Here is a 26,497-nt window from a genome sequence, read left to right as displayed (position 1 = left end):
GCAAAATCATGTGCACACATTTGCTTTACCGTATACTATTATTTTGAAAGCGCAGACTCTCGCGTTATGTCTCGCGAGGTTTTCCGTCTCCACCACGTAGCTTCAACGCGTGTTTGCGGTAATCCTGCCTCGTTCACTGCATATGGTATGAATTTATGGCTTTTTGATTTGATTTACTCAAGTAAGTATAATTTAAAGCATACATATGTGTTGAATATGGTTTTAAAATATGTTTAGCTTTATGTGTGCTCGCCACTCAGTCGACTCTTATCGTATTAGTTCTTTATAATTCAATAATAATAACATAAACAACCGTCATTTGCCTTTACAGCTCCGTGATAACCTGACGTAAACTCTTAAACCTGTTAATAACCTGCTAATTGAGTCATAAATCGAAATGATGAAAAACTCAAAATATTAAGTCATTATGAGATAAAAGTCGAAATAATGAGATCAAGTCGAATTTATAACATGCTTAGGTGAAATTCTGATATATTAAGTCATAATTACGATCTTTAAAAAAATCGAAATGTTGACCTTTATCATAATGACTTGTTGAGTAATAATATCGACGGAGTATGTCGTAATTTCGACTTTTTAATGTCGTAATTTCGACTTTTTAATGTCACAATTTCGATTTAGGATGTCATAATGTCGACCTTTTGATGTTATAATTTACTTTTTAAGTCAATTTTGATTTTGTATGTCATTATTTAGTCTTTTCATGTCGTAATTTTGAATTTTTATGTCATAATTTTGATTTAGTATGTCAATTTCTACTTTTTGTGTCATACTTTTGATTTAGGATAGAATAATTTCTACTTTTTAACGTAATAATAAAGACTTTAATGTAATAACTTTGGTTTAGGGTCATAATTTCGACTTTTTGATGTCCATAATTATGACTTTATTAGTAATCATTTCGATTTAGTATGTCATCATTTCAAATTTTTGTCGTAATTTCAACTTTCTTTCATAATTTTCTTTTAATTTTCTTTCTTTTAATGCCTGATTTAACCTGAGGTGAACTCTTAGACCTGCTCACCTGTTATGAGAATACGATGCAGGTGTTTTTCAGTCCTGAACCTGACGTGTTAAAGCACCATAGGCTTATACACTTGGACTAGTGTCTGAAGTAGTTGCTAACAGCATATCTTCTGATGTTAATGGTTGTTCACAGGTTGGAGCAGAAGATGGCAGAGAACGGGTGTCATCTCGACCCGCAGACTCGGGCCGGCGCGGGTCCCAAAGCCCTGGAAGGGTCCGGTTGTGGCCTGTCTCGGTCTCAGAGCGAGGTTCTGGAGCGCTGTCTGCACACTCTCACTCATGCCAAGAACGACAGCCATGTTTTAGCAGCGCTGCTCCTGGTAAACAACAGCTTATCCTCTTCATCTACATCAGTGATCGACCGGCACTGTTTTTATTCTGGTGGCCAATGGCTGATATATGTGACATCACACACACTATTTAATATAAAGTCACCATGAAATCAAAATTGCGATTATTTAATGTAACATTGCATTTCATTATCGGTGCACATCATTATTGTTTTAAATTCATGTGCCTTCTCTTCTGTGATGATGTGGGCGGGGCAACCTGTCACTCACATTAGATCAGCCAATAGCAAACCACAACCATCCAATCAATTCCCCACGGACACAATCAAGCCCCGCCCACATTTGTTCTTGTTCCAGAAGCGTTTCACTCGGATATACTGCACTATAGGGAAGACTAGTGCAACTTCCCTTTCATGCTTTAAAGATAGTAATGCATAAACATTTCCCAAACACCAGCATCCGAACGCAAGAGAACATTTGGTCCGGCACGAATATAAGAGCCCGATTGCAGCAACTTCCATTTTATTTTCCCATGATTTTGTCTTCTTGAACACATGGGATGGAAATGCTGCTTTATTTTCAAATGTTTCATGCGATATTCCAAAGTTAGGCTAACCCTCATCCTTATCTCACACTTTGTAACACATCTTTCCCTCGCGGGTCAAAATGACCTTAAATTATACTTTTTTTGTTTGTTTTTTGTCCAGAAAGCTTATTTTATTTCATTTTAATAATATTTTTTCTATTTTTTTTTAATGCATTTATTTTTTTGTGGAGATTTATTGTTATTATTATTTTTATTTACCTTGAAAATACTAGATTTGATCAATAAATAATAAATAAATAGTCATTTAAGCACATTCCTCACATTGTTTCATGCATTTCATGCATAACCCTTTTAATTCAGCTCTAAATATCTTACATTGTGTGTCTTTGTCGACCTCTTGTGGAAAAACTAATAATATAAGATGATATTTCATGACTCTAGATGGCCTTATATCTCTGTATGGAGTAAATGAGCCGTTCCTCTGGGTCCTAAAGTCAGTTTTTCTTCAGTATGTGTTCAGATACACGTAGACATTATAAAATAGTTTTGTGGTAAAGTTTTAGCATTTTTAGTTAGAATTTTGAGCATTATTAGGTTTTTCTATGTGTACTGAAGCATTCCTTGCATTCCATTCATTCCTAAATTGAGCCGCGAGGGAAGGATTTGTTACTTCTTTTAAACTTCAACCACAAAACTCCTCGAATCCATTAAAAAAAATTTTTTTCATTCAATATTTAAGTCCTAGAATCTTGGACCCCTCAGATGAATTAAAAATTCATTCCGGGTCAGAATGACCCGAGGGAAGGATGAGGGTTTAAATGCACAACTTTGAATGGAAACATAAGTAGTTTTCTCTTGTGCGTTTAGATCACGCGCTTGTGTCCGGCCGGACAGCTGGACTCCGGGACTCTCCATCGGATCTTCGAAGCGGTAGGCCTGAATCTTCCCGCACGTCTTCTGGTCACAGCGTTCCGGGGTGAAGACGGGTCCGGGTTACCCCCGCAGGACCTGATCTCTCTGGGCTCGGCTCTACTGGCGGCTCTCAGCACGGACGCTAGCATGGTCGCGCATCCACAGCTTCTCAGCACAATCCCTCTGATCCTGAGCGTTGTGGAGAACGGACCCACCCGGACCGAGAAAACAAATGAATCCAAGAGCGTCTCCGGATCCCAAAGTGCTACAGATTCCCAGAACGCCCTTGATGAGGCGTTAGCTTGCGACTGCTACCAGGTATTAAGCGCTGTATGTGCTTTACCGCAAGGTCCCGATCAGCTTCTCACACGCGGAGCCATTCCGGCTCTAACCAGAGCCGTACTCAAAAATCAAACTCTTAGCCATGAAAAAGGGCTTCCGTTATTGGGACTCATGTTATCTTCCAGCGCAAGACTGCGGGCTTGGGATAAACACGCGTCTGATCTGCTCTCGCTGTTGGGTATCGTCGCGGAAAACTTCTCCCAAGCTTCCAAACAAGCCCGATTAACGATGTGCTCAAATATCCCACTGTTTCTCCCTCCTCCCGGGATCGAGTCGGAAAACCAGGTGCTTAAGGAGATTGTGGGTCGTCTATGGGGTTCGCTCCGGCCTTTGGTTCAGGGAAAAATCAGTAAGGAGGATTTAGGCCCGGTTTTAGTGGCATCCGCCTGCCTTCTGGATCTGTTCGGATGGGAGTCAACGGGGCCGCCTAAGTTCTGTTGTTTGCTGGTGAACCGGGCGTGTGTGGAGGTGAGGATGGGTTTAGAAGATCCGCCGGGAACTGAGATCGACCCGCAGCTCCAGCACACGCTCACCGCGTGCTATCGCATCATGGAGGCGGCGATGGAGCAGGCCTGCAGCCAGGGGGCGCCGTTGAGTCCTGCCCCGCCACAGGGGGCGCCTTCGAGTCCTGCCCCCTCAAATTCTGCCCCGCCACAGGGGGCGATGTCGAGTCCTGCCCCGCCACAGGGGGCGCCGCCAAGTCCTGCCCCCTCAAATCCTGCCCCGCCACAGGGGGCGTCGCCGAGTCCTGCCCCCTCGAATCCTGCCCCGCCACAGGGGGCGCCGCCGAGTCCTGCCCCCTCGAATCCTGCCCCGCCACAGGGGGCGCCGCCGAGTCCTGCCCCACCACAGACGGCCATCGCTGGCCTGAGTCTTCAACAGAGCCGGCAGGTCTTAGGAGTTCTGAAGGAGGCCTTCTCTGCCGAGATATACTATCTGAAACAGGTGCGAATGCAAGGGTTAAACATGCATGTCATCGTTCAAAAGTTTGGGGTCAGGGAGATTTTTTTAATGTGTTTAAAAGAGTCTCTTCTGCTCAGCAAGGCTGCATTTATGTGATCAAAAATACAGTAAAAACAGTGAAATAATATTATAATGTAAATCATCTGTTCTCTATGTGAATATACAGTAAAGTGTAATTTATTCCTGTGATCAAAGCTGAATGTTCAGCATCATTACTCCAGTCTTCAGTGTCACATGATCCTTCAGAAATCACTCTAATATGAGGATCTTATGATCAACAAACATTTATGATTATTATCAGTGTCAATGTTAAAAACTGTTGTGCTGCTTCATCATATGTTTTCATGATTCTTTGATGAATACATTTCAAAAGAACAGAATTTATTTAAAAATGAAAATCTTTTGTAACATTATAAATGCCTTTACTGTCACTTTTGATCAATTTAATGCATCCTTGCTAAATAAAAGTATTAATTTCTTTCCATTAAAAACCCCAACCTTTGAATGGTAGTTACATAGGTTTAGGGTTTACATAGGTTTAGGGTTAGTTTCTTGTAATTATGCATAATTTACTGTTATTACAATAAAGGAAGTACTACGTCACCTTAAAATAAAGTGTTACCATATATATTATTAGAATTTAGTTTGAAGAATATTCTGTTTAATTGAATGCAAATGTACTTTAATAAAATGTTTTAATGTTATAAAATTATTTGAATTTTGAATGGGAATGTACTTAAAATGTTTTCATGTAATTATAAAATTATTAGAATTTAGTTTGAAGAATATTCTAAGTTAAATTGAATGGAAATGTACTTTTAAAGCATGTTTTCATGTTATAAAATGAAAAGCTCTTCTTAATTTGTCTCGTTTAGGTGGACGAGAGCGCCTACGCCGACCCGTTTCTGTTCGCCACGTTCCGCTCGCTCTGTGCTTGGCTTGCTGAAGAAACCTCGTGTCTGAAGGATGACGTCATTGAGCTCCTGCCTTTCCTCGTTGGCTATGCGAAAAGTCACTTTGAGGGAGGGGGGGAAGGAAAGGGGCTTTCTGATTGGATGTCAAAGATGTCCATGAGCAACAGATCACATGATGCGACCTGGAGCAGAGATGCTGCTCTTAGGTAAGAGAGAGACAAGCCTTTTATTTAAATTATACTATTTTCCATAGTGTGTAATGTTGCTGTTTGATCATGAATAATCTCCAGTTCTTCTCTACATCAGTGTCAGTGTTCCTGCTGAAACGCCTCCATTGTAGTCTTGAGTTTCTTCCGGGAACGAACACGTCACAATATTCATCATTATAATAATTCATGCGCAGAATAAAGGGGCGGGGCCTGGTTGAGTTAGTTAGTAGTGTGTTAAACTGGCGGTTATGGTAAGGGGCGGGACATTTCCCAAACACACTCAGAGCGCTCGACCAATCACAACACACTGCTCCAGCCGACCAATCAGAGCACAGTGTGCTTTTCAGAAGGAGGGGCTTCATAGAGACAGGAAGTGAACAGAGCGTTACTGACAGACTGGGAAGAGAGGAGCCGCAACAATGGAGAATATGAGGAGAATAATCAACATTCAAGCAGGAAAACCTGTTCTAGTAGAGCCTGAAAACAACATCAAGACTAAATGCTCTTTCCTAGATATCTCCTGCCAGCGCTGTGTCACCTCTCGGCTGAAGACGAGCCTCGGCGGGTTCTTCTCTCTCTGGAGACTCCAGCTCTGCTCCTGGGTTTTCTGAGGCAAGGTTGGGGGTCGTTGAAAGGTCAGAGCGGGAAGACGGTGACCCGAGACCCGAGTCTCGAAACCGCGTGTTCAGCTTTACTCAACTTCGCCATCACAGAGCCAGAGCGAGTCAGGTAAACACCGAGCAGAACTCGCTCACTTAAAGGTGCAGTGTGTAATATTCAGGAGGATCATCATAATCATAACTGTGTTTTCAGTGGTGTATAAAGACCTTACGTAATGAAGCGTTATGTGTTTATTAGCTTAGAATGAACAATTCTCTCTACACACACCGCGGGTCCGCTTACATCCACATGTTTCTACGGTGGCCCTGAGCGGACAAACGCATTTCCTCACTGTTGTTCTTCGTGATAAGAAGCGAGCTAAAGTCAGCGAATAAAACACTGACACAATGATGAACAAGTGACAATAATATTCGCAATAACATCGTTTTACTGAATAATTATGTAAACCTGATTTCTTAATTTATCTTTGTAATGAAACCTCATTGCTTAACTGGCTACAGACGACGACATCACTTCCTGTCGGCCACCGTAACTTCTGTTGGGTGCAATTCACAACCTCACCACTAGATGCCGCTAAAATTACACACTGCACCTTTAAATATTATAACATAAATTTAAATGAACAGTGTAACAAATTAGAACATGTGTGAACATTTGATACCACAGTGTTTTAACATATATATATATACACACTCTCGCTCTCTCTCGCTCTCTCTCTCTCTCTCTCTCTCAGGAATGATCCTTGTTTCGTGGCTCTGGAGAAACTGCTGAGCGAAGCACTTCCTGTTCTTCTTCATAAGCCACGCCTCCTGGTCTTCACAGCAAACTGTTGCACTCTGGGCCTCATGATTGGCCGACTGAAGTCCGCGTCCACAGGTACTGGGGGATGTAACAATTTATTTGAACAATTATGAGTTTCATATAGAGGTTTTAAGTAAAAAGGTACGTTTGCTTGGCAGGTTTATCATATTTAGCTAAAGTTAAAGCCTTAAAAAGACATTGTCATGACTTACAAAAGGACACTTATTTTATTTTCAGCCAACATTATTTATTTTTGTTTAGTTTAAGTGCTAAAATAAATTAAAACTAAATCTTAAAAACTCTAAAAAAAAAAAAAAAAAACACATAAAATTACTATAACTAACATTAAAATGAAAACAGAACATTTAAAAATAAAATCTAATTCAAAATATTAACAATTTCTTTAGAGGCAGAGCAAGTTAATGCATTATGAAGGAATGTTATGAATATGAATATAACTCTTTCTGTTTTTTATGAATAATGTCCACCAATGAAACATTTACAATAAGAGCAGAAACTAGTAGTAAGTAATTAAAGGAATTTAGTTTTGACCTTAAATACATCTTTAAAATGTGTTTAGGAATGCATTAAAATATTAAATGTAAAATATAAATATATCAAATACTGGTACAATATTCAGATATAAATAAAATATAAAATAATAATAATATAAAATGATAATAAAATGTAAAAAGAAAATTTGGGTTGTGACTGATAACCGATAAATATTTAGTAATTTAAAATTATTTATTTTATTTTATTTAGAAATGTATTTCTATTTTAATTTGTAATAATTTTTTGTATTTTAAATAGTACAATATTACATTTTAACAGTGTTATTAAATTATTAGTGTTTATAAAAAGTAACTTTAAGTGAGCGTTAGACTACAGCAAAGGTATTAGAAATATAAAAATATGGAAAATGCACAAATATCCAAAACCTGTTTATTGTTGCTTGTTAAGTTGTGTTATGATTGATAACCGATAAATGTTTATTTAAATTATTATTATTATTTTATTTATTTAATTTAATGTAAATTTTAAATCCTACAAGACTACATTTTAACAAGTATTAGAGTTTATAAAAAGTAGCTTTAAGTTATATATTTATATAAATAGAGTACAGCAAAGGTATTAGAAATATAAAAATATGGAAAATGCACAAATATCCCAAACCTGTTATTAATGGTTTCCTTGAATCCCTGCAGAGCCTGAACCGGGCCAGCGGCGCTTCTTCTCCTCGGCTCTGTGTTTCCTGCTGAGCGCGGTGCAGTCGGGACCGGCCCGGGAAGCGGCCCGGATCAGTGTCCTGTGGGAGGAGTGCTGGGAAGAGACCGGAGAGCTGTGGAGGCTCAGTCTGCAGGCTCTGGCCGCTTGTGTCCGGGTCCAGTCCTGGATACCCGGCCTGATCCGGGACGAGCGGTGGCTCCAGAACCTCTTCGCTCGGCTGGGACCCAGCGGGCGTCTCTCGGACCGAGCTTCTCATGAGGTTCTGGAGGAGGTTCTGTGCGTCGTGGCCCGGCAGAGTCCGGCGTGTCTCGAGGAGATCCGGGAGCTGCTCAGGAACACAGCATCTCCTCAGGGAATGCCTCGGCTCAGCAGAACTCTGCTGGAGTCCAATAAGACTATATAATAAGCACTTACTGTACTGACATATTTGCCTTTGTCATTTTAAAAATGCCAAAGGATTTGTGATGCACACACTCGAAGGATGTCCAGTATATTGAATAAAAATATTTTTGCTTTTGAAGTGTTATTTTATGCATTATTTTGATCCAGAAGCTCAGCTTGTGGAGTACGGCGCTTGGCCCGGATTCATCAGGAGCAAATCCTGATAGAAATGTCCCTGGAAGTGACTGTCATGTGTGAGTGACCTGTGTGTCCAGTAGGTGGCGTCCTCACAGCAGGCTAGAGTCGCTCACAGACAGACACAAACTGCCATCATCAAATTTGCACAACATGGACTTATTATTAATCCGAACATTTTAGGGTAAAATCACTATTACGTTTATAATTTAAAAAAAATGTATTTTTGCAGTTTTTTTGGTCCTGTTGTGTGAAAGAATCCTGAAAAATAAAAGTATCAAAGTTTCCACATAAAAATGAACAACATTGATAATAATCATAAATGTGATTAGAGTGATTTGTGGAGGATCATGTGACACTGAAGACTGGAGTAATGATGCTGAACATTCAGCTTTGATCACAGGAATAAATTACATTTCACTATATATTCACATAGAAAACAGAGGATTTACACTAGAATAATATTTCACTAATTAACAGTATTTTTTGTTAAACAATTGACATTAATAATTGATTTAGAACAATGTTTTGGTTTGTTACTGCTTGAAAATCAATTACACGTCAATGTCATGCCATTTCAGCAAAGTTCTGGTCACATGACACTGTTTTGGCTCTTCATAACCACATAATGCTGATTGAAGGTAATGGACAAAAAATAATAATAATGAGAAATTGAGAAGATCAATAGAGATCTGGGCCCGTATCCTTAAAGATTCTGAGAATCCTCTCAGAGAGCTCCTAACTTAACCTAAAAATTCCTTGCCAGGAGTTTTAGCTTAGAAGTGATTCCAGAACATTTTCAGTGAACTCTGAGCAAGGAATGGATGGAAAATCCTATCTTAGTGAGGAGGTGTGGTTGACCCCGTTGCTAGGTATGAGTCATCATTTCAAAAGCCGTGATTGGTTGATCCTACAAGTTTGATGAAAATGAACTTTTGGTGATAATGAGCAAAGGATGCACCCTCAAATCAATAAACATAATTATACACTCTAATCTTATGCAGACTGTAATTGTAAATAATATTTCACATTCAAGAAAATATCTGGAAAATGAATAGTAAGCTGTAGGGGTTATAGCCTAACATTAGAATCTAAAATATGTGAAAACTTAAGCTCATTACACCCTGTTCAAATAATGATTCGTGTCTTATTTGGTCATATTAATATCCTAGCTGGCATATTTTGTACTTTCACTCCCATATGGACCCCATTGAAAACAAGATGGCCTATCTCAAGGGGCAACGTTACAACTCAGTGTGGTCTTAACGAGGGTAACACGGCTCAGCTTTTATCAATGTCTGTGATTGCTGACTAGTCTATTTATGAAGGCTTGTTAAAAAATAAAATAACAAACATGATTCCTGCACGATCCAATCTGTAGCGTCTCAATAATTCCCTGTCATCCAGTGTTTGCAGGACATCTCTCCTGCCTCCTCTGTTGGCCATTTTGTGCAGCTGCTTAGGGGAACTCCTGAGCCACTAAAAGTCCTCTTCCCTGCTCTTAGCAGATCTCGCCTTAGGAGCCCTTTTAAGCGCTAGGAATCTTGAGGAATAGCTTTTATATTAACTGGGATTTTCGTGTCACTTTTAGGGGAAATTCTAAGAAAACGTCATGACTCTGAGAATTTTCTTAGAATTTGGCCGCTAGGAGCCACTTTTTGCACAAAAATTCTTTAGGGATACGGGCCGAGAATTATAGAGTATTATTAAATCCTGCGACTTTTGCTTGAGTGTGTTTTTATTGTGTTCACTTGTTCATTAATTAAACAGTTAAATAAACAAAACAAGTGTAAAATTAATAACAAACACGTTCAACTCATTTAAAAAAAAAAATCCTAATAGTTGAATCTTGTATAACTTAAAAAAATTAAGTTGAAGCTGGTTAAATTTGATGAGTTAAAGTAATGGAAAAGGTGTTGTCATGACTTATTGATCATACACTTAAATATTTTAAATTGAATAATCATGCATATTATGAATTAAGAATTTTAAATGAGTAAAAAAAACCGCTTAATTAAACATTTACTATAAATCTTAAACTTGGATTTAAACATTTTCTCTTTTTTTTTATGAATACGAATCACAAAAACTAAATGGCCCATTTCCACTAAGATTGCAAAAAAAATTGATTAACCCCTAGTTGCTGTTTTTTTGTTGTTGTTGTATGTTTTAACTAATTTAAATGCAATTTTTAGTATTCCATTTGATGGAATTCAATATTAATTGAAATACACAAATCTTTTTTTTCTTTTCTTTTTTTGAGTGTATCATTTGTTCAGCCATCATCCAAAAATAGTAGAAATGAAAAATACAGCCATTTTCTGCTCTTAAACACTCCTCGCCAGACAAAATCAGCATCACTTTAGTCTCACACACACAAGTTTATCCTCCTCCCATCAGCCTCTCTCTCTCTCACACACACACACACACTCCCCTCCTCTCTCTCTCTTTTTTATCCCCCCTTCACTCTCTCTCTGTCTCTCTCTTCCCCCCCCCCCCCCCCCCCCTCTCTCTCTCTTTTTTATCCCCCCTTCACTCTCTCTCTGTCTCTCTCTTTCCCCCCTCCCCTCACCCTCTCTCTCTCTCCTTCTCTCTCTCTCTCACACTCCCCCCCTCCTCCTCCTCCTCCTCTCTCCCTCTCTCTCTCTCTCTCTCTCTCTCATAACTCTAGAGTGTGTTTTGTCAGTAAAACTCGCGTGTCTCTGCGGTGTCTCTCACTCATCTCTCGCAGGACTCAGAGTCTCTTCTCTCTCTCGTCTTCAAATCAACAAAGGACGAACTTTCTTTCTCCAGAATCATGTTGTGGAAATCCCGGACCAAGACAGAGCCTTACTGCTTACAGGTACTGTTATCATCCTCTCAGCTATAGGTCTGGCTACAGAAACCGAATTTTGATTTTTTTTACTGTGAAAACGAAGTTTGGTTACACTTTATTTTGAGGTGTCATTGTTACAGTGTAATTATACATTTAAGTACTAAGTAATACTAATTAACAACTTGTACTTACTATAGGGTTAGGGTAGGATTAGGATTTGGATGAGGGTTGGTTGCATGTAATTATGCATGATTTACTGTTATTACTATGGTAAGTAGCCTACATGTAACATATGTAACAATGGCACTGGAAAAAAAAATTTACCTGAAGTTTTGCTATAGACCTATTGCTTTAGATAGTCACGTGATAAAAAAAGTACCATATCACATTTATAAAAATAAAAAAAATAACTAAATAAAATTTAGAAAATGTAAAACAATTATCAATAAAGTTTTGGCGAACCATTAACCCGCAACAAACCAGTGAAAATTGATTTTTCCAATCAGACTGAATTAATTTCGAGTAATTAATTAATGTCCCTTTAAGGTGTCCCCCCTCCCCCTCCCCTCAGTGCTATAAGAGCTGGTGTGTGTGATGAACAGGGACAGTCTGATATACAGCTTCAGGAGAGTTGATGGATCTGTGATCCCGGGCCTTTAGTGACTCTATTAACGCGAATCACAGGCGCTTTGGAGCAGTTGTGTGTGTGTGCAGATGTTGGTCCACACCTACTCGAGCATGGTGAGTTCAACTCGAGAGAAGATCCTCGGATCTGAGGGATCATCACTGAGAAGATTGTCATGTGAGATCAGCTGAGATGAGCGTGCATAGAAGCGCGAGCGCGATCTGTGTTATTGAGAGAGTGTGTGTGTGTGTGTGTGTGTGTGTGTGATAAAGTGAGTGTTTCATTGGAAATATGTCACATGCTGCCATCGGTCTAAACGCAGATAACAGGCTGGTCTTTGTCTTACAGTGACTTGGGAATGAAGCTTCAACAGAGAGAATCATTAAACTCAGAAACTTCGGTTTGGTTTATTCTCGCGAGCGATGCGTTTCATTCTGAGCTGGAGAAACTGGCACGTGAATATTCCCCCGCTCCGAAATAAAAGTAAAACTAATCAAATAAATGCATGCACATACAATGAAACAAATAAAACTAATAAATGTGAATACAAATAAAACGATTCTCTGTAAAATTACATTGCAATCGTTTTTTGTTTGTTTTTTACTAAAAATATCCGAGAAACTGCAAAAGAAAAGGGAAAATTATAGAAGCACCAAAAGGAAATTAGATTAGCCCTTCGTGTTTTTATACGCGTGTAATCCTGAATTAATTGGATCTATTAACTGTTTAAAACAGGGAGTATCATTCAGACCTGCTAGGAAAACACTCTTATTTCTGGAGCCGCATCAAAACATTTCATTACGTTATGGTTATAATTAATAATAGGCTAGTATAATTAACGACGACTCATTTAATACCTTGAATATATCATTTAAACTAATCAAATTAATATACAATCAGGAACACTTGACATGTAAATGTAATAGATTGTGCTAATAACAAAACAGTCCTACACTGTGAAACATTTTTGTTGTTTAACTTAAAGTAATTAACCTTTTGCCTTAAAATCTTAAGTTCATTGAAATAATAATTAAAAAGTGTTAATACAATGAAGGAGATTGGTTTAATCAACAACTCAAAGTATTAGCCTGTTATCCGATCCACATGATTTATCCAAGTTGACTTGACAAAAGCAAAAATGTTGTGGTAACAAATCATGATTTTTAATTTATTTTTTACAGTGTATACTGTATTATATATTCAAAACTTAAAAATAATTGCTGTCTTAAATTGGCCATATTTTTCGTTGCTTACTGAAATGAGGAGCATGTTATGGCATGATGAATGCACTTTGCAGTCGTTCCTTTAGATGTTTATTAAGCTATTTTATTAGCAATATTAACACTTATATTGGAAACTTAAAAATAATTGCTATCTTAAATTAGACTAAATTGTTCATTGCACTTGAGATCAACATCACTTATGGCGATTATGAATTTTGCACACTTTGCAATCATCCTTTAGATGTTTATTAAGCTATTCTATTATGATGCACCTCAGAACGGTCATCATTATGGTGTATTTGCATGAAACTCATGTATTTTCCCCCACGCACAGGACCGATCGGACGGGCTGTCGAGCTCCTCTCCGAGCGCACGGCTCTCCCAGCTCTCCTCGCTGAACCAGGCGTCCTACTCCTCGGCTCCCCCGCTCTGCCACACCCCGGCCTCGGACTTCCAGCCGCCCTACTTCCCTCCTCCTTATCCCCAGTCCTCGCTGTCCTATTCCCAGGGCCAGGACACGGGATACCCGCATTTACCGGAGCCCTACCCGTCCATCAACTCGCTCCACCAGCACCACCAGCACCAGCAGGCCTGGCACTCCCAGCGCTCGCGCTCCGAGGACGCGGGGCTCCTGTCTCAGTCTCACCGCGCGTTGAGTTTAGACCCGCGTCGCGAGTATCCGGGCGTCCCGCGGCTCCTGCATCACGGCCTGGGCGAAGGAGCCGCGGCGCTGGGGGAAGCTCCTCTGGGGATGCATGCGATGGCTCATCACGGGCTGGAGGACATGCAGGTGAGTTCATCTGTTTGTTTGTTTTTTGTTTGGTTTTTTTTACAGACATTTATGAGAATTGCAAGGAAATTTTTTTGGGGATTTTTGCATGTTTCATAAAATGTAAACAACGCAATTCAGGCGTAATTCTACAGAATTTGTCTGTTTATTGGTTATTTAAATGAGAGTCTTTGGCGTGTTTGACATTTTTGGTTACACTTTATTTTGTAACACTTTATTTGACAGTGTCCTCGTTACATATGTTACAAATACTTATAACAGTAAATCATGCATAATTACATGCAACTAACCCTCAACCAAACCCTAATCCTACCCTAACCCTATAGTAAGTAGCCTACATGTAGCTTCTTAATATTACTCAGTACTTAAATATATAATTACACTGTAACAATGACACTTTAAAATAAAGTGTAACCCTTTATTTCAAGGTATCCTTGTTACAGTGTAATTATATATTTAAGAACTGAGTCATAGTAATTAAATACATGTTTATAATTAGGGGGGTTTGCATGTGCATAATTGACTGTTATTACTATAGTAACTACGTGTAAAATATGAATCAGGGACACTGTAAAATAAAGTGTTAGCAAATGTTTATAGCGTATGAAACGGAAATATAAATATTTTCTAAATAACGATTTCTTTTATAATCTTATTTGATGCATAAGTGCTTTAAATGATTTTTTTCTGCCGTGCATTTGCGTGAAAATGCATTTTATACCTTTAATACATCATTGTTAACAACTCCTCTATTTATTGTCTGAAACGGATAAATATCTTTACACATAAAATTTAAAAACGTTATTAAAAAAAGACTACAATCACAGCTTCTGAAATAAAGGAAAAAATCAAGTGGTTGATTCTTCAATTTGAGTCACTTCTTGAAATCTTTAAAAAATAAAGCTTTAAAATGTAATATGTGCTGCAAAAGTGCGTTTGATTTGAGATGTTTAATGGAACGATGTGTGATGGTAATGAAAGTTAGCAGTCAATTAACGTTGCATGTGGAAAATAAAATGATTCCCAATTAAAAGCTTGATGCAAAAGTCTTACAATTAATTTTACTTCCTCCAGAAATTAAAAACGCGACATTTTCTTAAAACTAGATATTAGAATGCGAGATACAATAAATAAGGTTTAAATCATAATTTGTGTTTTAAAAGTGAAGTTTTTAATAATAAAAAAGGTCCCCTTTATAAGATAGCAATCGTCAGCGGCACTAATTGAAGAATCAGCCGTGAAATGTACGATTCGGATTGAACAGAAGATTCGGATTGAACAGAAGATTCGGATTGAACAGAAGATTCGGATTGAACAGAAAATTCGGATTGGAACCGGTTTGGTTTTCGGCTCGCGCTGCTTGTTCTTTCACTCTTTCAGTCTTTCACTCTTTCAGTGGTTTGCAGGTGCAGAATGAGTTCTTCTGTCTGTCATTGGAAACTTGCAGCGCGTCCAATCGGTTTCCTCGGTCAATTACTCAACAAACAACTGGACTCTCTTTGATGAAGAAGCGTTTCCGAGAACTGACTTACACGAGAACGAACGTTTAATTCGCCATAAAGTGACAAATAAGCGTAAAGGTTTTTTGTCGTTGTTTGATATTTAATTTGAAGTCGCAGGATTGAAGTTAAAAAACAGAGTAGCCTATACTCTATATTGTTTTATTTTATTCGCTTTCAAATTACGGGACAATAGTTAATGTGACCTAAAATCTACGTTTCTTTTTTTTTATTTCTCTTTGCTGTTACGTGACATCACGAGGACTATAAAAGCATTTCTTCCACTTTACATATTTACTCGTTCCACAAATATTTAGTTGAAATAAGGAAAATATTGTAGCCTAGTAAATTCGTAGCAGTTTCATTTTTAGAATAACTTTCGCATTTTATGCACAACAGGTGATCTAAGCACCCTAATTATACTGATAAATATGTTCATAGTCAATATTTTACAAGGCATATTAATCACTCATGTCCCTCATCTAAAAATAAAAGGGCAGTTGTTGTTTAACCTCGATTAGTTTGTAAATGAAGTGAACTCAACAGTGCTGTTCTGTGTCTGTGTCTGTGTGTGTGTGTGTGTGTGTGTGTGTGTGTGTGTGTGTGTGTGTGTGTGTGTGTGTGTGTGTGTGTGACAGGGTTTAGAAGAAGCGTCGGCGCTGGGGATCCTGGACCATTCAGTCATCAAGAAAGGTGAGAGTCTGATCTGATGAACATATACTGTTGGAGAGGAGCTGACCACACGCACACACACACACACACACACACACACACACACACACACACACACACTCACAGAGAGAGAGAGAGAGAGAGAGAGAGAGAGAGAGACACACACACACACACACACACACACACACACACACACACAGAGACACACGAGAGACACACACACACACACACACACTAATTCAGCTCTGCAATTTCATTTGAAGTCCTGAATGCTGTCTCTGCTCCTCCGCCCTGAAGCGCTGCTGTTAATGAACTGTTCATGGTCATACGAGAGAGAGAGAGAGAGAGAGAGAGAGAGAGGAGGGGGGGGGGGGGATTAGAGAAGAGAGCAGATAATAAAGTTATGAAGAATTCAGAGCATCACTGTGCCTCTACACTCACCAGGCTGGATAGTTAATAAGAACAGCTTCTGAAAACACTCTGGCATGTTTCATTTGCATAATTCTAGATTTTATTTAGCGTTCTATGAAATCTCGCGTGTTTACCGAGCGGCTGAACGGATCAACGGGTGAAGCGAGATTTCTGTGGAGAAGAAGCCAAATCCTGCAGGAATAAAGGGATCAGCATGAGACGCTTCAGATGCTCGGCCGCGCGCTCGGAGCGGACACGCGCACGCCGCCCACACAGACGCGCGCGTTAATTCTACTGTACGACAGAGATAATATACAGTAGCGTGTGTGTTTGTGCCAATCCACCGAAAGCGGGAGGAGAGAAGCAAACACACTGCGAGTGTGTCGCGTAGCAAATATAAACAAACGTATTGCATTCAATTAGAATTTTTGGAAGATAATCATTACCTTTGAATACACTTGTTTCAAGGCATGTTGGGTCAAATGTGGACCGACCCAACCGCTGGGTTTAAAATTTAATTAAAAAAAACCTCCAACATGGGTTAAAACAACCCAGCATTTTTAGAGTGTAGTGTGTGAATTATACACTGACTTTCACAGCAGTCATTATTAGTTTTCCAACAGTTTTAAACAAAATAGTGTACTCATTTTCTGCACTTCTTTAAGTCTCCCTGTGGTGAAAATCCAGCTTTTAATGTTGTTTATGTGTCTATGTGGTGTTTTTAATATGCTTTAAGACAAACCATGTGTAAGTTCATAAGTCGACAGCATTGCTGAGTATTTCCTCCTTAAAACTGCAGTGAACCAAAGACAGTCTCAAAAACACGCTTTGAAATCGCTGGTGTTTCTGACGTCACAAACCTTGTAACCAATCAGATCAACGTGTGATCGTCAACCAGTGGATCTCTGAGCTGAGCGAGTGAGTGGAGGCGGGGCTCATTTGCATATTCATAGAACCGCATATACTAAATGAGGCAAGGGTGTCGAGTTACTGTCCAGTTATTAAAGATATTTTAAGGCATAAATAATTTTTTTTAAAGGAAAAACTTTTAAATATGTCATTTTGGTGATCAAAGATGAGTTTTAAGGGATAAAATTGTCGACTACAGAGGGAAACGTAAAACATACAGTTGCATAAAGACGAGCGCGATTTATGTGAAAGTTTTTGTTACCGATATGCTTGCAAACGCTGTTGAAACGTATACATTTATGCTACTTATATGTAAAAAAGACATAATATTGATGTCTTTTAACAAATTCCCCCTACATCTTATGCTGTTTGTTTTTTAACTTCAATCCTGCGACTTCAAATTAAATATCAGAGTAGCCTATACTCTATATTGTTTTATTTTATCCGCTTATACATGCTATCAGAATTATAGTAAAAATGAGTTTCCTAGTCGGAAATAGGACATATGGTGCATTCACACGTCGTAATTACTGTAACGAGCTTTAACGAGTTTTCAGGACAAAAGCCTTTTTTTTTATATAACTCTGATTGTGTTTGGCTGAAAGAATAAAGTCAAATACACCTAGGAAGTCTTGAGGGTGAGGAAATTATGGGATAATTTAAAAATTTTTGGTGAACTATCCCTTTAAGGTGTGTTGGATTGAAGCAGCAGACAGATCGGTGTATGACACCGAAGTACCGATTCGAAAGCATACAGAGTTTTATTTATGGTAATTTGGCGTATATTCAGCGATATATGTCCTCTCGAGTCGTGTTTATTACTGGGAAACACTGAGATAATTTTGATACCCGAGTTGGGCGTGCCGTAAACTTTGAACATGGCGGAGGGGAGAACGATTGCAACTGTTGGTATTTTTATTCGTTTTTTCTGTCCACAACAGCAACATCACCTTGTCTTGTCGTTAAAGTCCTCCTGTAGTCAATCATTTTATTCCTTAAAACTCATCTTTGATCACCAAAATTACATATTTAAAAAATATTTTCCTTAAAAAATTTTTCTTTGTGCCTTGAAATAGCTTGACTGTAACTCGACACCCTTGCCTCATTTAGTATGCGCGGTTCTATGAATATGCAAATGAGCCCCGCCTCCACTCCCTCACTCAGCTCAGAGATCCACTGGTTGACGATCACACGTTGATCTGATTGGTTACAAGGTAGTTTGTGACGTCAGAAACACCAGCGATTTCAAAGCGTGTTTTTGAGACTGTCTTTGGTTCACTGCAGTTTTAAGGAGGAAATACTCAGCAATGCTGTCGACTTATGAACTTACACATGCTTTGTCTTAAAGCAGATTAAAAACACCACATAGACACATAAACAACATTAAAAGCTGGATTTTCACCAAAAGGCGGACTTTAAGTATTTAGTCTACTACATATATGATGTTTTATACACAGAGAAAATAGCGTATCAGAATCGTCCACAAGCTGAATATCCACTCGCACTGTGAATGTTTATATGGTTGTCAACGAATGGGACGCTACATTTTAATATCAAGATTAATAGATTTCAGCTTTAATAAGATCTCCTCAAATTAATAGCCACACTCTAAAAAATGCTGGGTCGTTTTAACCCAAATTTGGGTCAAATATGGAAAAACGCAACGGTTGGGTTAAAAATCCGGGATTTTCCCTCCTCCGCTTCCTGAATCATTCACACACCAGCGGATTTTCCTAATACATGCGTAAGCTGCATTTCTCTAGTCCTATTGAGATCCAGCCCACACAGATGAGGCGTAGAAACACACCAAAGGCTAATCTTATGAAAACAAATGAAGGTTTTTAGGAACGACGTAACAAAGATTCTTGAGCTCATATTAAAACCCAACGGTCTGTTCTTCCATGAACGCTAATCATTATTAGAGTTTGAATGCAGGTTTATGCCTCATTCAGACTAAAGCCTTGTTTTAATGTGGGGAAAATGGGATAGCACACTCATAACAGCCTGGTTTTATTTCTGCCATTTGATTAAACCGTGTTACTTTTTGTCACTGTGATTGTTGGGTTCATTTTAAAGTCAGATTTTTTTGAAGAGCCAGAAAACTTTAATTACAAGCACAACAACTGTGTGCACAACAGATGGAATAAAGCGTTCCCCCAATGGAGATGCAACACCCGCTCGAAAATAAGAGTGAGAAACAGAAATTAAACACCGAGACAACAGATGCCAACCTGTGGGAGAGCGTCTTGAAAAGGTTACAGGACCGAATCTAAAAGCACAAATTATCACATTTTGATAAACACTTAAAAATAAGATTCGCCCTCCTGTGATTCGCGATCGCTCTGGCACACATAACCCGTTTCAGCAACACTTTACAATAAGGTTCACAGTTAACATTAATGTATTAACTAACACGAACTAACCATGAGCAATAGATTTGTTACTGTATTTGTTCATCTTTGTTAACGTTAGTTAATAAAAATACGGCTGTTCATTGTTTGTACGAACACTTTCTCTTCTATATCTATATAAAAAAAATGTTTTACATGTACTGTTTTAGATTAAACTGGGAAGAGTCACAGCACTTACATATTGATGTCCTATTGTTAGTTTCACTGCTTCTATTGTTCTCATTTGTAAGTCGCTTTCACTCTCAGAAAATAAAGTACATAATTGCACCTTTAGGGGTACAGTGGCTTGTCACTGGGGGTGTACCCTCAAGGGTACAATATTGTACCTTAACTTTTAAAAGAAATGGTACATATATGCTCCTTTTAATGCTTTTTGACCCTCAAAAAGGTACATATATGTACCTTGAGGTCCAATAATAAGCCCTATGGGGTACGTTAGTGTAGATTGTACCTTGGGGGACAGAAATGCACTCCTACTGTTCCCCTGACAGTGTTGGATAAAAGCGTCTGCTAAATGATTAAATGTAAATGTTCATGTTAGTTCACAGTGCATTAACTAATGTTAACAAGATTTTAAGTGCAGATCATTATTAGTTTTTCGGGAACACTTTACAGTAAGGTTCATTAGTTAACATTATTACATGGCTTGGTTGAATTCTAATGTAGAATGCGGTGTGTTATTTCTTGATAACAGCCACTGCTAAGGATAACACACCGTTGCCATGCAAAACAGAGCGTTGCTATGGACGCAGGATTCTAACCGTAGAGACGGAAAGGACGATTTTCTTTAGCGGAAGCAATATAGTCGTTTTTAAATCAATATTTTGTGTCAAATTATTGATTTATTTGGTGGGTAGCCATGTAATAAGCGGGATAATGTAGAGCGAGGCGGCTGTTATAGCGAACACAACCCCTTCAGGATTCAAGCTCCGCTTCGCCTCGGGGTCCCGATCACCCTGTCGGGTTTATTCTGAGATAACAACCGCCTCGCTCTACATTATCCCTTACTTAATGTATTAACTAACATGAATTAACAGCTGTTCATTGTTTGTTCATGTTAGTTCACAGTGCATTATGTAAGGGATAATGTAGATCCAGCCGGTTGTTATCTCAGAATAAACCCGACAGGGTGATCAGGATCAGGGGTTTATTCTGAGATCTCTCTCACACACACACACACACACACACACACACACACACACACACACACACACACACACACACACACACACACACACACACACACACACACACACACACACACACACACACACACACACACACACACACACACACACACACACACACACACACACACACACACACACACACACACACACACACACACACACACACACAGGAGAAGCTTAGGACCAAATCTAAAAGCACAAATTATCAGATTTTGATAAACACTTATAAGGTTCAGTCTCCTGTGATTTGCGATAGCTCTGGTACATCTACATCTACATCTACATTAAAGGGTTAGTTCACCCAAAAATGAAAATTATGTCATTAATGACTCACCCTCATGTCTTTCCAAGCCCGTAAGCCCTCCGTTCATCTTCGGAACACAGTTTAAGATATTTTAGATTTAGTCCGAGAGCTTTCTGTCCCTCCATTGAAAATGTATGTACGGTATACTGTCCATGTCCAGAAAGCTAATAAAGACATCATCAAAGTAGTCCAAGTGACTCCAGTGACTCAATCTTATGTTTATAAAGCGACGAGAATACTTTTTGTGCGCAAAAAACAAACAAAAATAATGACTTTATTCCACTATTAATTTCCTTCTCTCTGGGCCTCGAGTTTTTTCACGTAGTGTAACTGCGTAGCGTGTCTGTGTTGCACGTCACACGTAGGCTCACTATTGGCCGACGCCGGTCATGTGTGTGATGCGTGTGACGTGCAACACAGACGCGCTGCGCCAAAACACTACGTGAAAAGACTCGAGGCCCAGAGAGAAGGAAATTAATAATGGAATAAAGTCGTTATTTATTTTTTTATTTTTTTTATGCACAAAAAGTATTCTCGTCGCTTTATAAACATAAGATTGAGTCACTGGAGTCACTTGGACTACTTTGATGATGTCTTTATTAGCTTTCTGGACATGGACAGTATACCGTACATACATTTTCAATGGAGGGACAGAAAGCTCTCGGACTAAATCTAAAATATCTTAAACTGTGTTCCGAAGATGAACGGAGGTCTTACGGGCTTGGAAAGACATGAGGGTGAGTCATTAATGACATAATTTTCATTTTTGGGTGAACTAACCCTTTAATGCATTTGGCAGACGCTTTTATCCAAAGCGACTTACTAACATTTCAAAGTTCACATTTACATTCTTATCAGTTCTTGTTTTCCCTGGGAATCGAACCCATGACCTTGGCGTTGCAAGCGCCGACATTCTACTGTTTGAGCTCCAGGAAAGCTTCACCTTCACCGTCTGTGTGTGTGTGTGTGTGTGTGTGTGTGTTCAGTGCCGTCGAAGCTGAACGGCTCGCTGTGTCTCAGTAAAGAAGGCCTGGGTCTGGGTGGCGTGTCGAACCCGTCGGAGATCTTCTGCTCGGTCCCGGGACGCCTGTCGCTCCTCAGCTCCACATCCAAGTATAAGGTGACGGTGGGAGAAGTCCAGAGACGCCTGGCGCCGCCCGAGTGCCTGAACGCGTCGCTGCTCGGAGGAGTCCTGCGCAGGTACACACACGAAGAACACACACGATCAGCGGCTCTCCTTTAGAAAACATTTACTTTTATGCATTTGGCAGACGCTTTTATCCAAAGCGCCTTACACTGCATTTCAAAGTTCACATTTACATTCTTATCAGTTCTTGCTTTCCCTGGGAGTCGAACCCATGACCTTGGCGTTGCAAGCGCCGACGCTCTACTGTTTGAGCTCCAGGAAAACTGCGTAGGATCCGCACTAAAAGCCAAAAATAGCGTAGGAGTGAGCGGGGTGTTGCAACACACTTGTTTTAAATGCTTTAGCATACTATACATGATACTCTAGTTGCCATATCAACACTATATGTGACCCTGGACCACAAAACCAGTCACATGGGTCCATTTGATGAAATTGAGATTTATACGGCATATGAAAGCTGAATAAATAAGCTTTACATTGATGTATGGTTTGTTGGGATAGGACAATATTTGGTCGAGATACGACTATTGTAAATCTGGAATCTGAGGGAGCAGAAATCTAAACATTGAGAAAATCCCCTTTAAAGTTGTGAGTTTATGTTGGCGATTGTGCTGCGTTCACTCACAGAAACACGTTTTATATATTTACGGTAGGAAATTTACTAAATATCTTCATGGAACATGATCTTTACTTAATATCCAAAATATAATTTTGACCCATATAGTGTGGCTATTGCCTCAAATATCACATGTAGAGGGAAAAAAATGCAGCAAAATCTTCACTGATATCACTGAACATTTATTTAACCATTGCAAAAGTAAATTTCTTGTGTTCATTTAAAATGAGACAAATCTGATATTATTTTAATCTTATCTCTGTTAATCAACAGTTGAGATCGTTCATTAATGCTGATCTAACAGCAGAAACACTCGCCGGGTTTAAACTCATGTTGTTCAGGCGGGGCATGTTGTCACACTGCGTTATAATGAAGTCCCTATTAGAACTATTCTATTCTATTCTATTCTATTCTATTCTATTCTATTCTATTCTATTCTATACTTCCTCTCCTCCCTGTTCTTCCTCTCCTCCCTGTTCTTCCTCTCCTCCCTGTTCTTCCTCTCCTCCCTGTTCTTCCTCTCCTCCCTCTTCTTCCTCTCCTCCCTCTTCTTCCTCTCCTCCCTCTTCTCCCTGTTCTTCCTCTCCTCCCTGTTCTTCCTCTCCTCCCTGTTCTTCCTCTCCACCCTGTTCTTCCTCTTCTCCCTGTTCTTCCTCTCCTCCCTGTTCTTCCTCTCCTCCCTGTTCTTCCTCTCCTCCCTGTTCTTCCTCTCCTCCCTCTTCTTCCTCTCCTCCCTCTTCTCCCTGTTCTTCCTCTCCTCCCTGTTCTTCCTCTCCTCCCTGTTCTTCCTCTCCACCCTGTTCTTCCTCTTCTCCCTGTTCTTCCTCTCCTCCCTGTTCTTCCTCTCCTCCCTGTTCTTCCTCTCCTCCCTGTTCTTCCTCTTCTCCCTGTTCTTAATCTTCTCCCTGTTCTTAATCTTCTCCCTGTTCTTCCTCTTCTCCCTGTTCTTCCTCTTCTCCCTGTTCTTCCTCTTCTCCCTGTTCTTCATCTTCTCCCTGTTCTCCCTCTTCTCCCTGTTCTTCCTCTCCTCCCCGTTCTTCCTCTTCTTCCTCTCCTCCCCGTTCTTCCTCTTCTTCCTCTCCTCCCTGTTCTTCCTCTCCTCCCTGTTCTTCCTCTCCTCCCTGTTCTTCCTCTCCTCCCTCTTCTTCCTCTCCTCCCTGTTCTTCCTCTTCTCCCTGTTCTTAATCTTCTCCCTGTTCTTAATCTTCTCCCTGTTCTTCCTCTTCTCCCTGTTCTTCCTCTTCTCCCTGTTCTTCATCTTCTCCCTGTTCTCCCTCTTCTCCCTGTTCTTCCTCTCCTCCCCGTTCTTCCTCTTCTTCCTCTCCTCCCCGTTCTTCCTCTTCTTCCTCTTCTCCCCGTTCTTCCTCTCCTCCCCGTTCTTCCTCTTCTTCCTCTCCTCCCCGTTCTTCCTCTTCTTCCTCTTCTCCCTGTTCTTCCTCTCCTCCCTGTTCTTCCTCTCCTCCCTGTTCTTCCTCTTCTCCCTGTTCTTCCTCTTCTCCCTGTTCTTCCTCTCCTCCCTGTTCTTCCTCTCCTCCCCGTTCTTCCTCTTCTTCCTCTTCTCCCTGTTCTTCCTCTTCTCCCTGTTCTTCCTCTCCTCCCTGTTCTTCCTCTCCTCCCTGTTCTTCTTCTCCCTCTCCTCCCTGTTCTTCCTCTCCACCCTGTTCTCCCTCTCCTCCCTGTTCTTCCTCTCCTCCCTGTTCTTCCTCTCCACCCTGTTCTTCCTCTCCTCCCTGTTCTTCCTCTCCTCCCTGTTCTTCCTCTCCACCCTGTTCTTCCTCTCCACCGTTCTTCCTCTCCTCCGTTCTTCCTCTTCTCCCTGTTCTTCTCCCTCTCCTCCCTGTTCTTCCTCTCCTCCCTGTTCTTCCTCTTCTCCGTTCTTCCTCTTCTCCCTCTCCTCCCTGTTCTTCCTCTCCTCCCTGTTCTTCATCTCCTCCGTTCTTCCTCTCCTCCCTGTTCTTCCTCTCCACCCTGTTCTTCCTCTCCTCCCTGTTCTTCCTCTTCTCCCTGTTCTTCCTCTCCACCCTGTTCTTCCTCTCCTCCCTGTTCTTCCTCTCCTCCCTGTTCTTCCTCTCCTCCCTGTTCTTCCTCTTCTCCCTGTTCTTCCTCTCCACCCTGTTCTTCCTCTCCTCCGTTCTTCCTCTTCTCCCTGTTCTTCTCCCTCTCCTCCCTGTTCTTCCTCTCCTCCCTGTTCTTCATCTCCTCCGTTCTTCCTCTTCTCCCTGTTCTTCTTCTCCCTCTCCTCCCTGTTCTTCCTCTCCTCCCTGTTCTCCCTTTCCACCCTGTTCTTCCTCTTCTCCCTGTTCTTCCTCTCCACCCTGTTCTTCCTCTCCTCCCTGTTCTTCCTCTTCTCCGTTCTTTCTCTCCTCCCTGTTCTTCCTCTCCTCCCTGTTCTTCCTCTCCACCCTGTTCTTCCTCTCCACCCTGTTCTTCCTCTCCACCCTGTTCTTCCTCTCCTCCGTTCTTCCTCTTCTCCCTGTTCTTCCTCTCCTCCGTTCTTCCTCTTCTCCCTCTTCTCCCTCTCCTCCCTGTTCTTCCTCTCCTCCCTGTTCTTCCTCTTCTCCCTGTTCTTCTCCCTCTCCTCCCTGTTCTTCTCCCTCTCCTCCCTGTTCTTCCTCTCCTCCCTGTTCTTCCTCTCCTCCCTGTTCTTCCTCTCCTCCCTGTTCTTCCTCTCCACCCTGTTCTTCCTCTCCTCCCTGTTCTTCCTCTCCTCCCTGTTCTTCCTCTTCTCCCTGTTCTTCCTCTCCACCCTGTTCTTCCTCTCCACCCTGTTCTTCCTCTCCACCCCGTTCTTCCTCTCCTCCCCGTTCTTCCTCTCCTCCCCGTTCTTCCTCTCCTCCCCGTTCTTCCTCTCCTCCCCGTTCTTCCTCTTCTTCCTCTTCTCCCCGTTCTTCCTCTTCTCCCTCTCCTCCCCGTTCTTCCTCTTCTCCTTGTTCTTCCTCTCCTCCCTGTTCTTCCTCTTCTCCGTTCTTCCTCTTCTCCCTGTTCTTCCTCTTCTCCCTGTTCTTCCTCTTCTCCCTGTTCTTCCTCTCCTCCCTGTTCTTCCTCTCCTCCCTGTTCTTCCTCTCCTCCCTGTTCTTCTTCTCCCTCTCCTCCCTGTTCTTCCTCTCCTCCCTGTTCTTCCTCTTCTCCCTGTTCTTCTTCTCCCTCTCCTCCCTGTTCTTCCTCTCTTCCCTGTTCTTCCTCTCCTCCCTGTTCTTCCTCTCCTCCCTGTTCTTCCTCTCCTCCCTGTTCTTCCTCTTCTCCCTGTTCTTCCTCTTCTCCCTGTTCTTTCTCCTCCCTGTTCTTCCTCTTCTCCCTGTTCTTCCTCTTCTCCCTGTTCTTCCTCTTCTCCCTGTTCTTCCTCTTCACCCTGTTCTTCATCTTCTCCCTGTTCTTCCTCTCCTCCCTGTTCTTCCTCTCCTCCCTGTTCTTCTTCTCCCTCTCCTCCCTGTTC

The 26,497-nt window shown here is 40.7% G+C and overlaps 2 protein-coding genes across 4 annotated transcripts in view; both read left to right on the top strand.

Moving 5' to 3' along the window:
- The first annotated feature begins 72 nt into the window (after nucleotides 1–72).
- Nucleotides 73–8,401, top strand: ncdn (neurochondrin). Of its 2 annotated transcripts, none has more exons than XM_079878059.1 (7): nucleotides 73–145; nucleotides 1,181–1,367; nucleotides 2,752–4,083; nucleotides 4,977–5,221; nucleotides 5,738–5,953; nucleotides 6,579–6,721; nucleotides 7,855–8,401. In XM_079878059.1, the coding sequence occupies exons 2-7, from the start codon at nucleotides 1,194–1,196 to the stop codon at nucleotides 8,277–8,279; spliced, it is 2,535 nt and encodes an 844-aa protein (XP_079734185.1). In that variant the 5' UTR covers nucleotides 73–145; nucleotides 1,181–1,193; the 3' UTR covers nucleotides 8,280–8,401. The 2 variants fall into 2 exon arrangements, with proteins under 2 accessions (XP_079734185.1, XP_079734186.1); XM_079878060.1 differs by having other exon boundaries at nucleotides 88–181.
- Nucleotides 8,402–11,121: 2,720 nt separating this feature from the next.
- tfap2e (transcription factor AP-2 epsilon) overlaps nucleotides 11,122–26,497 on the top strand; it is a 21,503-nt gene continuing 6,127 nt past the window's right edge. Inside the window, exons 1-4 of one of the 2 annotated variants that reach the window (XM_079879400.1) lie at nucleotides 11,122–11,294; nucleotides 13,450–13,905; nucleotides 16,043–16,097; nucleotides 22,288–22,501. In XM_079879400.1, the coding sequence (XP_079735526.1) occupies nucleotides 11,250–11,294; nucleotides 13,450–13,905; nucleotides 16,043–16,097; nucleotides 22,288–22,501 (770 nt within the window). In that variant the 5' untranslated portion in view covers nucleotides 11,122–11,249. Of the gene's footprint in view, nucleotides 11,295–11,887; nucleotides 12,009–13,449; nucleotides 13,906–16,042; nucleotides 16,098–22,287; nucleotides 22,502–26,497 lie in introns of those variants that run through there. The other variant, XM_079879401.1, reaches the window with a different exon arrangement.

This window comes from Squalius cephalus (assembly GCF_949319135.1).
Source record: "Squalius cephalus genome assembly, chromosome: 8".
Taxonomy (NCBI): Eukaryota; Metazoa; Chordata; class Actinopteri; order Cypriniformes; family Leuciscidae; genus Squalius; species Squalius cephalus.
The sequence above is the reverse complement of the archived record's forward strand: the minus strand, read 5'-3'. Positions and strand labels throughout refer to the sequence as shown.

Excerpts from the sequence above, each read along its gene's own strand:
- ncdn (XM_079878059.1), top strand. The coding sequence starts at position 1,194 with ATGGCAGAGAACGGGTGTCATCTCGACCCGCAGACTCGGGCCGGCGCG. Across the intron at positions 5,222-5,737 it reads AGCAGAGATGCTGCTCTTAG|ATATCTCCTGCCAGCGCTGT; the intron begins GTAAGAGAGAGA and ends GCTCTTTCCTAG. Across the intron at positions 5,954-6,578 it reads ACAGAGCCAGAGCGAGTCAG|GAATGATCCTTGTTTCGTGG; the intron begins GTAAACACCGAG and ends TCTCTCTCTCAG.